Source organism: Leuciscus leuciscus, assembly GCF_965113295.1.
Source record: "Leuciscus leuciscus genome assembly, chromosome: 1".
Classification (NCBI taxonomy): domain Eukaryota; kingdom Metazoa; phylum Chordata; class Actinopteri; order Cypriniformes; family Leuciscidae; genus Leuciscus; species Leuciscus leuciscus.
The window spans coordinates 63,768,255-63,786,058 of record NC_138725.1 but is presented as its reverse complement, the minus strand read 5'-3'; the positions used below and the strand labels follow the sequence as shown (position 1 = coordinate 63,786,058).

At 37.9% G+C, this 17,804-nt stretch overlaps 1 protein-coding gene across 4 annotated transcripts in view; it reads right to left on the bottom strand.

The window, feature by feature from the left end:
- Positions 1–8,488: 8,488 nt before the first annotated feature.
- Positions 8,489–17,804, bottom strand: part of sdk2a (sidekick cell adhesion molecule 2a) — a 150,919-nt gene continuing 141,603 nt past the window's right edge. For 2 of the 4 annotated variants that reach the window (XM_082140852.1, XM_082140853.1), the window contains 2 exons: positions 15,196–15,343; positions 8,489–11,389 (listed from right to left, as the gene is read on the bottom strand). In XM_082140852.1, coding sequence (XP_081996978.1) covers positions 10,988–11,389; positions 15,196–15,343 — 550 coding nt within the window. In that variant the 3' untranslated portion in view covers positions 8,489–10,987. The remainder of the gene's footprint in view (positions 11,390–15,195; positions 15,344–17,804) is intronic. The other 2 variants (XM_082140854.1, XM_082140855.1) reach the window with 1 other exon arrangement.

The following is a 17,804-nucleotide window of genomic DNA, read 5'->3' as shown; positions in this document are numbered from 1 at the left end:
TTTAGTAAAGCTATCAAAGATGAACATCCTGTTCAGTTTTTTTTCTTTTCTTTTTTTTTTTTCTTCAGTGCTGGGTTGATTTTTAACAACTAATCCCAAAATTATATTGCGTGTAAAAAGGGTGTTACTGGTCCTGCCCTCCCTGTGGCCCTCCCTTTGTCTTTGGATGTCTCTTTGAAAAGCAGTTAACTTGATAGGGATCTTGTGGGGAACAATTATTAGTCACTGTGCCATTGAAGGACCTAGTCAGTACCCGCAGGGTTTAACTGCTGTTTGTGTATTCACATAAATCAATTTGCAAAAGGCCATTATGTGTTATTTGCACCTCTGACATGCGCCTAAAGAGGAGTATCCTCTTGCAGTTCAAGGCCTTTGGCACTGTATGTGTGAAGAAAGGCATGTTTGAACAGTGAGATCACTATCTGCACCCAACAGTCAAACAGTGTGGTCATATATCAGTGTTTTATTTATTTTTTTATGTAAAGATGGCCCCACAACCAGAACTATAAGTGACATGGAATTGTTTGTAACTCAGTAGCAGTGTTGGGGAAAGTTACTTTTAAAAGTAATGTTTACAATATTGCATTACTCCCTAAAAAAGTAACTGCTTTACTTAGTTACTTTTGTGGAAAGTACTTTTTCTCACCTGGGCTGGGCTTGCTTGTTTGATTTTAATAGCAAAAAAAGTTATATTTTGGCACATGTAAAGGGACAGTACCATAGAGCTCATACAAACCTTTCAGCTGGGCTACGATTCTGGAATAGGATGCAGGAGAAGAAAGTTAAACACTTTTACATCAGCAATAAAAACAGAAACAGAAATGTGATGTTTATCTAAAGTCATTTTTGCTTATGATGGTTGAATTAGATCATCAGATGTCCATAGCAAAGACATCGGTTAATAAAGTGAGATTAAATTCATAAAGTATATTTGAATAATTTTTAACATTTGAATTATTGCAGGTTTGCGTAATATTCTGAGTTTGCATTTCACAGTTTTTATTCATTTTGAGGAATACTGAATGTGTTTTTGTGCAATAGAGATGAGTAAATGCTCTCTTTTAGTCTAGAACTACAATAACCATCATGTTCACACAAGCACACACAACGCCTCTGCACTTACTCACGGTTTATCTCAACATGGAGAGCTGTCAGTCTATAAATAGGAAAACAAAGTATCTTGCATTACTTATTTGAAAAAGTAACTCAGATATTTTGTGGTAAATTTGAAAGTAATGCGTTACTTTACTAGTTACTTGAAAAAGTAATCTGATTACATAACTCAAGTTAATGCATTACCCTAAACACTGCTCAGTAGAGTATATAATAAAAGATGCAGCCATCCGCATGTTAAATGTGAATAGGGCACATTATCACTCACAGTCATGGTCATAATTATATTAACAGTGTGACAGATAGTAAATTGAGGAAGTCTTTTAGTCACAATTAAAGTCATTTCCCCAGTTGGCTTTATTCCCGGGATTCATTGATCCATCAACTGTGTGAGATTCAGCTTGCATCATGCAATGACTGTTCTTAACATTGTGTATGTGCGTTGATTTATTTTCATATAGTGTATATAGAGAAAGCATACTTTTAGGTATGATTATAGATGGGTTTTGTCTGTGTGTAGGTCACACTGTAAGCTTGGCCTCTCCTCCCTACTGGGTTATTATTTCTCATCTCTTTTGTGACATCTCCTCTCTTACCCCCCGATGTTCAGATCGATGCTTTCCGGCCTGGAATAAAGAGATTATCTCCAGGCGAACTCTCCCACGTCTAAGCTCAGTTTCTTGGGATGCTGAATGATTCAGCGCTCACTTACCCATTCTCATCTGGCCCAAATCTATCTCCACTGTAGATGCAGGGAAATGAGGCAAGAGCTGCTGGGACGTCTCTCTTCCTTATGGAACAAGCAGAGTCACAGATGTAATGAGACTATTATGACTACCACTATAATACCAAACATGTTTGTTAAATTGACTGTAAGACTGGCTGCTGAGGGTTTTAGAAATTCACGGTTAAATATTTTATGGTACCAAGCTACTTGAAACACTATGATATAATATATGAGATATGATATGATATGCTGATTACCCCACATTTCCATGAATCATGGCTAATAAACATATTTAGACAGGGTGTTACTACTCAAACACAAAACACCATCAGAACAACATGCGTTACACTAAAATAATGTAGTAAACATCAGCTAAATAATAAAAAAATGCAAGTCAAAACACCATAAAGTACATCATGATTTATAAATAAGAAACATTTTACTATTTATCAGATCTAATATTATAAAAAGGTTTTCTGGAAACAGTATTTTACTGGTTTCCACACAAAAATATTAAGCAGCAAAACTGCTGTCACCATTGATTATAACACTAATAATAAATATTTGTTGAGCATCAAATCATATTAGAATGATTTCTGACGGATCATGTGACACTGAGACTGGAGTAATGATGCTGTAATACAGGTTTGCCATCTCAGGAATAAATTACATTTTAAAATATATTAAAATAGAGAAGGTTTTTTTTTTAAATTGTCATAATCAATATTACTGTTTTAGTGTATTTCTTTTTTTAATTTTTTAATTTTTTAATTTTTTTATTGAAGCTTTTTGACAATTGCAGGGTTTAAACATTGTTGACACATCCGAGCTAATACAAATTGCCCAGGTACAAAATATACAAAACATACATTATTACCAAATACATACCAGAAAAAGAAAAACCTAAATAAATAAAAATAATATCAATAATAATAATACAAAAAATATATAAATAAAAAAACGTAAAAAATAAATAAAATAAAAATAAATATACATAATACAATAAAAAATAAATAAATTGACATCACCGTTGGATTGTTATTCAGTCCTTTCACGCCAGGTTCTGTAGACCCAGCGTTAATAGGTGTCTCTCTCCAGCCCCAAGATAGGTAAAGAAGGGGTCCCATACTTTATAGAATTTAAAAGGTTTGTCTTTTAATGCTGTTGAAAAAGCTTCAAATGGAATAAGACCTTTGATTGTGTTAATCCAATGTGCTATTGACGGGACTTGGTCTGTTATCCAGCATAGAAGTATGCATTTGCGGGCACAGTGGAGTAAGATTTGAAGAAGGTGGGTCCCTTGGAATCTGGACGGGAGCTCCTGGTTCATGCCAAGCAAACAAGTCATTGGTCCTATTTGTAATGAGCAACAAAAATTTTTCTCTAGTTCCTTTAGGACGCCCCTCCAGAATTGTTGTATTTTTGAGCAGCTCCAGAAACAGTGGATGAGGGATCCTTCTAGACTTTTACATTTATTGCAGAGGTTGGAGAGTTTTGGGTTTACTTTATGTCTTTGGGCAGGAGTCACATGCAGACGATGAACAATTTTAAACTGCATTTCCCAGGCGGAGTTATTGGCAAGATAGGAAGGCATCTCACAAATGGTTTCCCAATCAGTTATCTGAATTTCTTCTCCAAAATCCTTTTCCCACAGCACCCTAGTTTTGTCTGAGCTATTTGTATTTGTCCTTATCAAAATACTATGGAAGATTTTGGATGCAGATCGAGATGAAGCAAGTTTATTTAATTGCTCCTCCACTGGGGATACGCTGATGCCACCTGAATAGACTCTGAGATTTTTTGTTATGAAGCTGCGTATCTGCTGGTATGTCAAGAAAAACTTCTTATTGAGATCATATTTTGCAATGAACTGTTCAAAGGTCATTAACTGTTTATTCTCCATCAAATCTCTGATGACATGTATTCCTTTGTCTCTCAAATGTATTAGGCCGTCATTCATCCCCGGGGGGAAATCTGGGTTGTTATGTAAGGGTGTGAGAAGTGAAAGGTGGGAGTCAAACCCTTCTATTTTACGGACTAATCTCCATATTTTAATCATATTCTTAAGAATAAAATTATCTTTAATTAAAATTCGCTGTTTTTTGGGCGAAAGATATATTAAGTTCCGTAGAGGAACTGGCCCGAGAGTTATGGCTTCTGCGCTAATCCAAGTTGAGTTTGGATCATTTAAGTGCCATTCCAGTATAAAACGAAGATGGGCAGAGAGCTGATATAGTTTAATGTCCGGGGCCGCTAGGCCTCCACATCTGCTCGGTAGTGTTAAGAAGTTATATCTCAGTCTTGGTCTTTTTTTCCGCCAAATAAAGGAAATAATGAAGCCACGTACCTGTTTTAGTGCTTTGTTAGGAATGAGAACTGGTAGCATTTGAAATGGGTATAGAAGGCGAGGTAGAATATTCATTTTAACAAGGTGAACACGACCTAATAGGGATAAGGGAAGATTACACCATCTATCTAGATCCGATCTAATATTCTTAAAGATGGGGGCAAAATTGCTTTTATACAAACTTTCCAGGTTTGGCGTGATCTTTATGCCCAAATAGACAAAGCCCGTCGGAGACCATTTAAATGGGTGAGAAATTGTGGGGTCGTAGGAATGTGATTTGCTTAATGGCATTGCTTCTGATTTTAAAAGATTTATTTTATACCCCGAGAAGGAGCCAAAATTGGAAATCTTATCAATCAGATATGGAATTGATTGTTGTGGAGAATTGAGGTAAATTAAGATGTCGTCGGCATTAAGTGAAATTTTATACGTTTTCTTTTCTAGTCTAAGCCCTACAATGGATGGGTCGTCTCTAATGGCCGCAGCCAGTGGTTCAATGGCCAGCGCAAACAGCAGCGGCGACATTGGGCATCCTTGCCTGGTACCACGCGCTAACGTAAATTCAGGGGATTTAAGACCATTAGTAATAACTCTCTCAGTCGGGGAAGAGTAAAAAATCCTTACCCATTTAATAAATACATCGCCCAAGTTAAATTTAGAGAGCACTGAGAATAGATATGGCCATTCGACCCTGTCGAATGCCTTCTCAGCATCTAATGAAATGACCAACCCAGGATTTTTGTGCTGATTTGAGTACTGAATTATATTAAGAAGCCTTCGAACATTATGAGCTGAAGATCTGCCTTTAACAAAGCCTGTCTGGTCTGGATTAATTATTGTAGGGAGAATTGATTCAAGTCGGATGGCTAATATCTTCGCTAAAATTTTGGTATCCACATTAAGCAAAGAGATTGGACGATATGATCCGCACTCTTAGGGCATTTGCCTTTTTTTAGAAAGACACAGATGTTGGCTTCTGTCATGGAGCAAGGAAGCTTATTAGCATCAAATGAAAACTGTATCATTTCATGCATTAAGCTCGCCAATTCCATTTTAAATTTCTGAAAGAATTCCACTGTAAATCCATCGGGCCCAGGTGCTTTTCCTTTGGGAAGACTATTAATACAATTCAAAATTTCACTGAGTTCGATTGGTTTGTTTAACATCTGTCTTTGCTCCTCAGTTAATTCCCGTAGATTTGAATTTGCAAGGAATTTATTCATATCATCACCAGAAGAAAAACCCGATTGGGACGTGTAAAGCCTCTTATAAAATGCCCTAAAAATTTTGTTAATTGCTTTGTTGTCGTGATGGCATCTGCCTTCTTTATCTTTGATACTGGATATGACATGCGCTTGAGACCGGTTCCGCAATAAGTTTGCTAAATATTTGTTAGGTTTGTTAGCGAATTCGTACATCCGCTGTCTAGCAAAAAATACAGATTTTTTAGCTTTATTAGTGAGAATTGCTTCGAGAGAGGTTTTTACTGTTTCTATCTCCGCCAGGAGTATATCTGAGGGGCACATATTATATTTAATTTGTAAGCCATGGAGGGTCATTTCTAATTTTCTCTGGTCTGCCAGCTGCTTTTTTTTCCTGGTTGGATACATAGGAGATAATTAATCCCCTAATGTAAGCTTTAGCAGTGTCCCAAAGCAAATTGGGAGACACGTCTGGGGTTTTATTGTCAATAAGAAATAATTTAACTTGCTCTTTAAGGAAAGATTCAAAATTTGGGTCATGAATGAGCCATGGTTTAAATTTCCAAGAAACTGGAGAAAATATTTGGTTGGATAGGCCTAACCTAAGAAACACAGGAGCGTGATCTGAGATTACAATGTTCCCAATATTGCAATCTATTACATTTTGAAGTGAGGTTTTGAAAAAAAAAAAATTGTCTATTCTGCTTCCAGTTTTATGGACTCCAGAAAAAAACGTGTATTCTCTGTCTCTCGGATGAAGAGCACGCCAAACATCTACCAGGCCAATTTCTTCACATGTCTCATACAGAGCTCTTGCTCTATTGGAAGGCCTATCATTAGATGGTAAAGATTTATCTAACTTTGGTAGCAGTGTACAGTTAAAATCCCCAGCGATTATACTATGTTCACATTGCCATTCAGCGAACTTAGAAAAAACCTGTGTAATTAAATCATTAGATTGAATAGGGGGGATATAAACATTCATAAGGGTAATGGGTTGTCCCGCTAGTGTAGCTTTAAGCAGGATAAACCGTCCAGATTTATCGGAGTATGTAGTAATATCTGATAGTGGTATACATTTGTTTACAAGTATGACAACTCCCCTGCTTTTACTGGTGAATGATGAGCCATATACTTGTCCCACCCAGTCTCTCTTTAATTTAATGTGTTCACTGTCTGTTAGGTGTGTCTCCTGCAGAAATGCAATATGAACTTGTTCTTTTTTAAAATAGTTTAGAATCTTCTTCCTTTTTACTGGATTTTGAACGCCCTTTACATTCCAACTGCATATGTTTAGTATTGATTTATTCATTGACATAACCAAAGATTAGTCCGTTTAGATCTGATATACATGAAAGGTATTCCCATATAAGATGAATGAACGGTGATGTCAAGTATAGCATTGAGAAGAAAAAAAAAAAAAATAAAAAAATAAAATAAATAATGTGTTGCCCTGCATGTCGAACAGAAAAAACAGAACTATTTACAATTAACATCTTACGAACATATTTAAGAATATGCAAGGGAAGTCTGACGCTGGTCAGTTTCACATTTGAGAGCCACTCTGTCTCATTGGAAACATTACATGACCGAAGCTTCGAAATAATAATCAAGAAAAGCGCGGTTTTCAAAAAGAGCACCGCAAAGTCCGAAAGCTTTGACATGATTCTCGGCACACTGCTGCGGCAACAGCCCTCTATACATTAACGTTATGATGGTTCAGTCTTTAAGTCATACCATCGTTATATTCGACTTATTGCGTTTTCACTTTAATCGTCTACCCCCTCAGACTCTGAACACTAACATTGCTTAGTTGTTGTGACCCAATAATTAAATCGTTGAACTCCTTAAGATATAAATGAAGCATCAGTAGAGATATGTCACAAAAAAACATGTGCAGACTGTTACCATGTCATTCAGTCACTCCAGGGCGGTTTGCACCTGACGAAGTGGAGGTTGCTGGATCGGGCAGCCTGTCCAGAAAAGACTCCACCTCTGCCGGTTGTTTGAATAATTTTTCGCCGCCGTTGTGTTGTACTCGAAGAGTCGCTGGGTATGTCATGGCGAAGCGAATTCCTCGTTCACGGAGTCGTTTCTTCACATTTCCAAAGGCTTGTCTTTTCCTCACGATGGCCGCGGAGAAGTCTTCAAAGATAGATATGTTATGGCGTTTGTAGACCAGCTGACTCGTGGCTCTAGCTGCTTGCAAGATGCGTGCCTTGTCTTGAAAATTATGTAGTTTTACCATCAGCGCTCTCGGTCGTTCTCCTGATGTGGGAAGACGTGAAGGGACACGATGCGCCCGCTCTATCTTTACCTGGTGATTCTTGAACTCGGTGTTAAGCAGATTGGGCAGCCAGGTCCTAAGGAACGAGACCGGGTTAGTTCCCTCCTCCCCTTCGGGTAGGCCAATTATTCGAATATTGCATCGCCTGCTCCTGTTTTCCAGGTCGTCTATTTTTTCCAGTGCCGCGTCAAGCTTTTTTTTCATTTCGTTCAGATCCGCGTTATCTCTTGAGACCGTGTCTTCTACCGCCGATATACGTGTTTCAGCTTCAGTGACTCGGTTTTCCACCTGCTCGACATGTGTTGCTACCGCCGACAATTTCTCTAGCACTGGATCAATTTTATTCTCCAAAACCTTATCGATGCCCGCCAGGACTTCTGATGTTATTTTCTTCACCAGTGTGTCCATGTCGCTCGGGTTCAGTAGGGCATCCGCCATTTTCGGAGAGGAGCGAGTACTGATATTCGATAATTTCCTGTTGCGAAGTTTGTGACTGGAATCAAATTGTTTCTTTGGCATGCCTTGTAACTTCTAAATTCAAGTTCTGCACTTTCAGAGATGATACTGAGTCTAGAGAGGGAGATTTTTGAAGGCTTTGCCGGAGCTCGTTGTCAACACTGCTACTCCATTAGATGCGTCACGTGACCCCGTTTTAGTGTATTTCTGATCAAACATTTCAAAATCTTACCAACCCGAAACTTTTGAAGTATATGGTGAGGTAACTTATAGCTTTTTACATTATCTTTATTATCTTTTTTACAGTATGTGATCAAAAATGTACTTTCAAAATCCAAAGCAAGATATTCAACAAAAACACTGAAAAATAGAGTAATTTATTTTAGATATGAACCATGCCTTGGTCCAATATAATTCATCAAGTTTTGTACAGTGATAGTCACCTCACAGAGAACAAGACAGGAGATATTGTGAAGCATGATCATCGTAATTTTCAAGTCCTTTAAAATAGTTTCCACATAAGACTGCTGTTGTTCTTCTTAAGTTAGAGTATAAAACCAATCGATTATAAATAAAGCATATCTGCTGACATACACGTAAGCTGCATGTGTACACTATGTCAAACTGTGAACCGTACAAACACATTCTACAATATATTCAGAGAAATACATACAATTGTATTGTCATTTGAAAGAGCAGACAGCCTCAGAGCAACAGACCCCGAACGTGAGACCGACTCGAAGATGTTTGTGACTCAACTGACAATGTGACGTCAGTCCATGAAGCTCAGTTGCAAAAGATGAGTGTTTAATGTGCACTACGAATGGAAGATGTTAACCCACACAGTATCTTACAGATTTGAAGACATTTTGAAGCGATCGCTTTTGACCACACAAGTATTAATGTTAAGATTCTTTTCTTTTCTTGTCCCAAAAGCATTATTATACCCTCAAAGACATCCAGGTGTGACATCCTTAAAATGCAGTCTTGTATTGAATCCTTCGGAAATTCCATTTCACTATAAATTTCTTTTCTGCTCTTTAGTGTTAAAGTTCACTTGGTCTTAGGGTAATTTTACACGACAACGATGTACTAAAAACAGAAACGTTTTTCCTTTGTGCGTACAGACAACGTTATCAAAACGTTCCTCATTCACACGGATCAGTGAAAATGACTAAAATCGTTGTATTATTCTTCCAGCCCAGTAGTTGGCGGTGTCACTTTGTAAAGAAAAACAACGCGCATGTAGACTTAACATGTAATACGCATGCGCGTTAACTAATTAGTGTTTCTGTAGTTTACACAGAGACGAAAACGGTATTGTTTTTTCAGGTTTGCGTTTTAAGGTTGTCGTGTAAATGAAAGGCCAAAACGCATACCAAGTTTTCCATTTTTAGTTGAAAACAGTCGTGTAAACAGCCCATAAGAAGCAGAAAAAAAACTCCCTTAGAGACCGACAAACTCACAGTTGTTATATTTTGTGCAATGCAAATGCATGATTAATGCATGAATATATATATCTTGGGAATAAGGTACTTTTCCATGAAGTGACTCTTCCTTACTCGACCATGGGTTTGAAGAAAAAATTTTCTCAAAACGTTTTGAAGTTATGAAAAAAAAATGTTTCTGAATGTTTAAAACGACCAGTTTTTTAAACGTTTTTTCTTGGTTATATAATGAAACATTATGGAAACATAACTTTTGAACGTTGTCAGAATATTCTGAAACAAGTAGTAACATTTGAAAAATGTTAAACCAAAATCCGACTAAACATTCCATGAACGATGTTTAAATAATGTTTTTGCGCTAACATTTTGAGAACATTATTAAAGACCAGATAACTTTGAACGAACATTCGAACGAACGTTTGTTCATAACTTTTAGAGAACCTTGTTAGAACATTACATAAGGTTCCCTGTTAGCTGGGGTAGTTCCAAATTATGGATTTGATCCTCAACAAACTATACAAAAACTTTGACCCAATCCTAACCATAACTATTGCAGAATAAATTGGATTATTCACTAAGCCACATTCCCATCCCAAATGTATCACAATTCGATGAAAATAATGAAACGATGGTAGTGCCTCTTCCTTTTCTACATCTCCTTGGTTGGACATAAGCAATATAAGCAAATAAATAAATAAAAACTTCTTACAGAAATTCCTTACTTTTCCCTTCTCAAAGTTTGTTGTCTAAGAAGCAGAATGTTCTCTTTTTCTTCCGTTTCAATAGACCGACATTGCTACAAACTCACAGTTGCAATGTTTTCCCTTCAGAAATATTCTGTCATTGATTTCTGTGTGACTGACATCGAAGCGATATCACAAAAACAGAATTATAAAGATAAGCGCTTTGGAAATCGGCAGCATTATGTGAAATGCAGTTTGTTCTCATCACTTTAAAACATTTACACTGGGGTCCAAAAGTCTGAGACCACTACTGTTGCCTTTTCTTCCCCCTTAAATGTTTCAGAATACTAAAACTTAAATGAACCTTGCAAAATATCAAAAAGAAAACTCCAGATGGTCTCAGAATTTAGGACTCCGCTATGTATGCAGTCAGTTTTTTTTTTATATTTTGGAAATTTTTCTGTATATCCACATTTCTTTTTTTAGCGAAAGATGAAGTGAATATATTTTAAAATGTACAATCAACAAACCGATTCCCTTCAGAATGATTGTCTGTTTCAATGCTCTTGCACGCACAATACACCTGCACACCCGGCAAAAAAAGCAGCTGTTGATGTCCAACACGGTGCAGCAAGAAAAGAAAAAAAAGAAAATATACAGAACAGACCAATAACACTGCAGGAGTCCCTCCCAGGCGTGTTGTCATTGGAATGAGAGTCTTGTATCAAACAAACGAAGAGAATCCTGTGGCCGGGACCTGGGCGGAGGTGCCCAGGCTGCTAGGGGGCCTGTACAGGGTGTGCTGGCTGTGGGTGTCAGAGGACAGCAGTGACGGGGTGGGAGTCCGGCTCCCCTTGGGCCTGAACAGGGTGCCCTGGCCCTGCGGCTGCGGGGAGGGATTGCTGTGGGGTAGCAAAGGTGGTAACGGTGGCAGCGGAGGCGGGTGGGGTCGGGACTCCTGTTCCGCCACCGAGTCGGGCTGGGCGTAGCCGTACGCCGGAGGCCGAGAGACGCCCTTCTGTTGCCGGCGCCAGGAATTATAGTAGGTGGGGTCACTGATGTAGTGGTTTACGAAGGAGTGGGTCTTCTGCCGGTTTGGATCCAACTCGTACTCGCTGTCGCTGCCCTGTTTTTGAATGAGAAAGAAATATTCTGTTATACATTACCTTCACTTTTTGTGATAGCTTGTACTTGAACTGTGCATTGTGGCCATTTTTAATTGGCCTCTGCTAAAAGATCATCAATAAAGACATTTATAGTACATTGTTACGAAAGATTTATATATATATATATATATATATATATATATATAAAAAGCTGTTTTCAACATTGATAATGATGTTAATGTTAATGTTAATGTTAATGTTAATGATAATGATCTATCTATCTATCTATCTATCTATCTATCTATCTATCTATCTATCTATCTATCTTTCCATCCATCCATCCATCCATCCATCCATCCATCCATCCATCCATCCATCCATCCATCCATCCATCCATCCATCCATCCATCCATCCATCCATCCATCCATCTATCTATCTATCTATCTATCTATCTATCTATCTATCTATCTATCTATCTATCTATCTATCTATCTATCTATCTATCTATCTATCTATCTATCTATCTATCTATCTAGGAGTAATGATGCTGAAAATTTAGCTTCACCATCACAGGAATAAATTACATTTTAAAAATGTTAAAGAGTAAACAGTTATTTGGAATGATAATAATATTTCACAATATTACAGTTTTTACTGTATTGATCAAAATAAAAAAAATGTAGCCTTGGTGAGCGAAACTATGATCTCAAACTTTTGAATAGTAGTGTACATGTAGAAAAAGTAATTATTTATGAAATAAGCTGTTTAAAGATGAATAAAACAACATCATTCTCCATAACTCCTTTTAAATGAAGGAATAATTTACCAAAACTGAGAATATTGTCATTTTTACTGTTACTTTTATAATTTTATATGAAACACAAAAGGATATATAGGGCGCCATTAGGGTGAAATTAAATATGAGCTATTGTTTTAATGAGAGGGAAAAGAGCAACTACTCTACAGATTCCTATCATCAGCACTGCTCTACTAGACTAGACACAAACTACAGCCTCACCCAAAACTCTGAGGAGCAGTGATCTTATATGAAAACTTAAGCGCCTCCTGAAAGGGCAAAAAACAGTATTTACAGAACCTCACAGATGACAAATCAAAATCAGAATGAGGAACGATGACAGATGGTTCTCAGAAATGCTCTACTCAAACTAGCTGTCAGAGAGGGACTAAATTAAAACCCATATCGCTTGTTTACGATGATATTATGCTAAAGTGTGGCATGGTAGGAGGGTTTTCTTTGAAGGAGGAATGTTATTATAGTTTGGGTACCTGACAAATAGGCAAAAAGCTCCCAGTGGGATTGTGTGAGGAAAGACAAATGCTCAAAACAAGAGGAGTGCCCCCTACTTTCTCACAGCTTGGGACAAATGATTCACCAATCCCCATGACACTATAAGCCCTAGTTTCATTAACTGTATCAAATACTGCAAACATGAAGAGAAGAGATGGGAAAATTTCAGACATGAGAAACATTTTAAGCCATTTTCCCTTCCTTTCCAGGCAATGCATAGAAATGAGACCAGCTGGTCTGGAATGAGATGAGCAGTTTGTAAAAGAAAGGTCATTCTTATCATCATATATTTAATGTGTTTTTGTAGAAATAATGGTTCAGCTTAAATAAATGGCATTTTGAAGGCCCATAGGAACATTTTCTCCTTTTCATTGCTCTTTCAAGAGATTTAGAGAAGTTCTCTGCTTTTTTTCATTTATTTTTTTAAGTACCAACTTTGTCTCTTATATTTCTTCTAAAATGCAGACAAATGAATTGCTGATGTACACTAAAAGGAGTGATATTCTTGAGATCTCTAGAGGAGACAGGTGAGATTACTAGTTTTTTATTTATTTATTTGGTCAGGAGAAGCCTATAAGAGGCAGAAGACTTAAAGGATTAGTTCACTTTCAAATGCAAATTAGCCCATGATTTACTCACCCTCAAGCTATACTAGGTGTATGACTTTCTTCTTTCAGACGAATACAATCGGAGTTATATTAAAAACATATCCTGGCTCTTCCAAGTTTTATAATGGCAGTGGATTGCAACCAACAGATTGAAGCTCAAAAGTGCGCATCCATCCATGAACGATGAGTTTGTGTAAGAAAAATATTCATATTTAACACGTTACAAAGTAAAATTCTAGCTTCCAGCTAAACGGCCATAGTCAAGTCAAGTCAAGTATATTTGTATAGCGCTTTTCACAATACAGATTGTATCAAAGCAGCTTCACAGTATTAAATTAAAATAATACAACAAAGTTTGTTTCAAGAGGAATTTATTGATTGATAAAATTAAATTAAATATCCCCAAAATATCCCCAACTGAGCAAGCCAAAGGCAACAGTGGCAAGGAACCGAAAAACTCCATCAAGTGACCTAATGGTGTCCTAAAACTCCATCAGGTGACCTAATGGAGAAAAAAAAAAAAAACCTTGGGAGAACCCAGGCTCAGTCGGGGGCCAGTTCTCCTCTGGCATTTATGAGCTAGAGGCCGGATTGTAGTTTGAACTGTAGGATTATAAGAATGCCTGGCTGAAGAAATGCGACTTTAATCTAGTTTTAAACTGGGAGAGCGAGTCTGAGCAACGAACAGCATCAGGAAGACTATTCCAGAGTTTTGGAGCCAAATGTGAAAACGCTCTCCCTCCTTTGGTGGTTCTGGATATCCTAGGTATGACCAAAAGCCTTGAATTTAGTGATCTTAAAGAGCGCGATGGATTATAGGGCGATAGAAGATCCGTTAAATAGACTGGAGCTAAGCCGTTTAGGGCAACTAGGCAGTTTACTTACCCCTAATGCGCAACTCACGAAACTTATGACGTCAGAAGTAGCGTAGTGCGTCATGGCGTAGCATAAATATCAGCAGTGCGTCGCATCACTCGCAAGTTGCACAATCCGTATGTTCGTTTGGCCAAAACCTAGTTATTTTACTTTATAAAGTTTTAAATATGACTATTTTTTCTTACAGAAATGCATGGCTTCGCTTCAGAAGGCCTTTATTAACCCCCCGGTGCCATGTGAAGTTCGTTTATGACGAATGGATGCTCGTTTTTGAGCTTCAATCTGTTGGTTGCAATCCACTGCCATTACAAAACTTGGAAGAGCCAGGATATATTTTTAATATAACTACGATTGTATTCGTCTGAAAGAAGAAAGTCATATACACCTGGGATGGCTTGAGGGTGAGTAAATTATGGGCAAATTTTTATTTGAAAATGAACTACTCCTTTAAGCAAACATCTCCATTTGTTCTCCATTTAATCACTTTCTAAGAAAATGCTGTCTTAGAAAAACAATCCAGATGTTAAAAAGACCCCTTCTGTGGTTTGTCTTCCCTGTGGGGGATGGTCTGTAGTGTTTTGTGTGTTCAACACTTCATTTACAATGTTAAATGACAACCACAAGCCTGCTGACCAAAGAAAACATGTGAAAACATGTGAATGTGTGTGTGAATACACTTGACATGTGAATACAGTCAAGTGAATCGATGTGTATTTAGGAGTGAAATGGGGTATTCAGTGAGAAAGATGCTAGACAGGACCTGATTTAGCAATTCATTGAATTGGAAACAGTGGGCATTTTATACCAGACTGAAGTCAGGCGGTTAGGGGGAGGGGTTGACAAATAAGAGGGATTTGTGATGTAAGCCTAAACAGAAAGTCATTTCAAAGGCAGAGCAAGTTATTTGACTTTTTTTCTATTTTTTCAGGAATAACATGCACAGATGAATCAAGGGCGATAAGATCAGCAACATGTTTTAAGACTTAAGTCCATTTTGATTCCAGAAAACAGATTATTCAAAAAATTATTTGCCTTTTTGGGGTGAATCACCTGTGAATCAGACACTTCTGAGGGCTTCTCGGTCAGGCTGCTGCTCTCAGCTGGGACCAAGTCATTGTACTTGATGCTGACATCTTCATCAGAGTAGTGCAGGCTGCCGGGACTGGGTCGCGGTGGAGATCTGGAGGACCAACACACAGAGAAATCATTTACTAATTCACTGATTAAATGAAATCCTTGATGTTAAAAGGAGAGTTCACCCAAAAATTTAAATTTAAGAACGACACCCTAAGTCGTTCAAAACCTGTATGAATTTCTTTCTTCTGTTGAACACAAAAGAAGATATTTTGAAGAATATGGAAAATCAAACAGTTGACAGTTTTTTTTGGGGTGAACTCTCCCATTAACATCAGAGATTTCATTTCAATTCAATATCCCTTTAAGTTAAAATAGGTCTTTCACAATATTACATTTTCACTACAGGATTATCGTGGCCAAAACGATTATGACTATAACGTCAAATTCATCTTTATATTGTGTTTTCACAAAAACATATAAAAATTCAAGTGTATGAAGGCGAAAATAGTTTGTAACCATAACAGTACAAAAGTGTGCAAAAAGAACTGTTGAACTACACTTCCTCCAGACAGAGGTTTTTAACAACCCGTCCTCTTTACCAAATCCAAAAAACGTCCACATCAGTGAGCAAACTTTTTTGTGCGGGTAGAGTAAATTTTGTGGCGCAGTAGTAGCTACACACTGCATCGTCACCTTCTTTTTCATCTTTTTTTCTGTATTATTATGGGTGGCAACCAACGTTAAGGTGCAATACCATGTTGGAGAGTCAACAAGATACTGGTTGCTGGGTTATTTACAATATTATCATATGTGTATTAACACAATATCAATATTTCATTTTTAAAATATATCGGTTTTACCTGTATATTGGAACAGCCCTAAATCAAGACATTTCATCCTGTTCTTCACACCAAATTACAGCATGGTTTCAAAAGACTTGGAATTTAGTGCACAAATCATATGGGCCACTTTTCTGATACTTTCATGGTGCTTTTTCTTTGAAGCAGACTGTAAATTATCACTTAATGTGGACTCGACTGCGTAGGAGTTTTAAAGACATCACGAGGAACTCATAAAGACCCAATGATGTAGCATCATCATGGATCAAAGCTTATTTTGATTGGATGAATACACTCATAGAGCAGTCTATACAGTCCAGGAGAAACAACAGATGATGAGACTTCTGAAGGGAAAGGGACAGGGAATCATCCACTCATTGGGCGCTACTGTGGACGAACTGTTAAAAGGGGTTGTGCTCGTTAAAAAGGAAGGTAGAAGGATCGCCGCATAGTAGGATGGGTTTACTTGATTTGCCATAATGAGGTCTGATATGCTCAAAGCCAAGGTCACTGGAGACATTAGCTTTTGAACTGAGGCTGCTAAGCTTCCCTTTACTTCAGTTGGCTTATAAATCAAGCTGAAATAACACACAGGGAAAAACTTTAAAGAAGCACGCGGAGAACTAATGAGTAAAAGGAATATCTGATAAGCAAGAGGGTTTGTGAAAAACATGGCATCCACTAGCTGATAGCATCAATGGCAAAACATATGAAGCTTTGTTCAACCTGAAAATGAACAAGAGGACCATGCGCAAGCTGTATACTAACGGAAAGCTTTGGTGGTGGAAGGGTTGTCCCGACAAAAATTGGGCCTCTGGGAATAAAGCAAGAGACCTAGGGGGAGGGAGGGTTATGACATTGTATCTGTTTAAAATTCAGAGGAGGCTGAGGTTTGAGAAAGGTTGAAGCGGAGAGGCGGAGCCACTTTAAACAGCCCCCAACACCCCTCAGAAGCCAGAAAGGGGCTTCAATTATTCACGAGCGCCGAGGTCGTCCATTCTTTTTATCCATCCCAATCTCTCGCCTCTATCTCTTCCGTCCCATACCAAACCCTTTCCTTTTCTACCTCTATCAAAGATATCTCTCGTGACTCAATCTTGATGCGAGCTCATTATCAGGACTGCATCCAAAGTGGAAGTTCTTCGCTACTCAGGCTCTTTGATCCCAAATCTGGGCCTCTGCATCTGGGCAGAGGACCAGCACAAACCCCCCAGCACATTCCAGTATAATGGGCGCAGAGCGGCTTCTCCAATTACCAGCAGAGGAAGCTTGAAGCAGACCCATCCCTTCATCCAATCACGTTAAGTAGCCTTCAAACTCCTTCGTAAAGAAACTACATTATAATACTGTAGACCATTATTGTACACTGTACATGCAAATATGTCCAAATCCAAAGTGTCTGCAGTAGTCCTGAAGCAGGGTGTGAACTACAGAAGGTTTGAGGGAGGTCTGACCCAATCAATTAAGGCTTGAACGCCTTCAAAGGATGAGATACATGTACTAAACTGTTTTAATTCGACATATTACACTGAACGTTTTCAAACAATGTTTGACAAGGTTAGTGAAAATATGCAACCTGGTCACATTCGCCCAATGAGCTAATTATTAGCAACAGCAGTTGCTCAAGCTTTTCGAATACATCGGTCATTTAATTTCTCTTTCTGCAAGTGTCACATTGTGTAGCTCCACCCACCATGAAATCTCATTGGTCCAAAATCGTGGTCC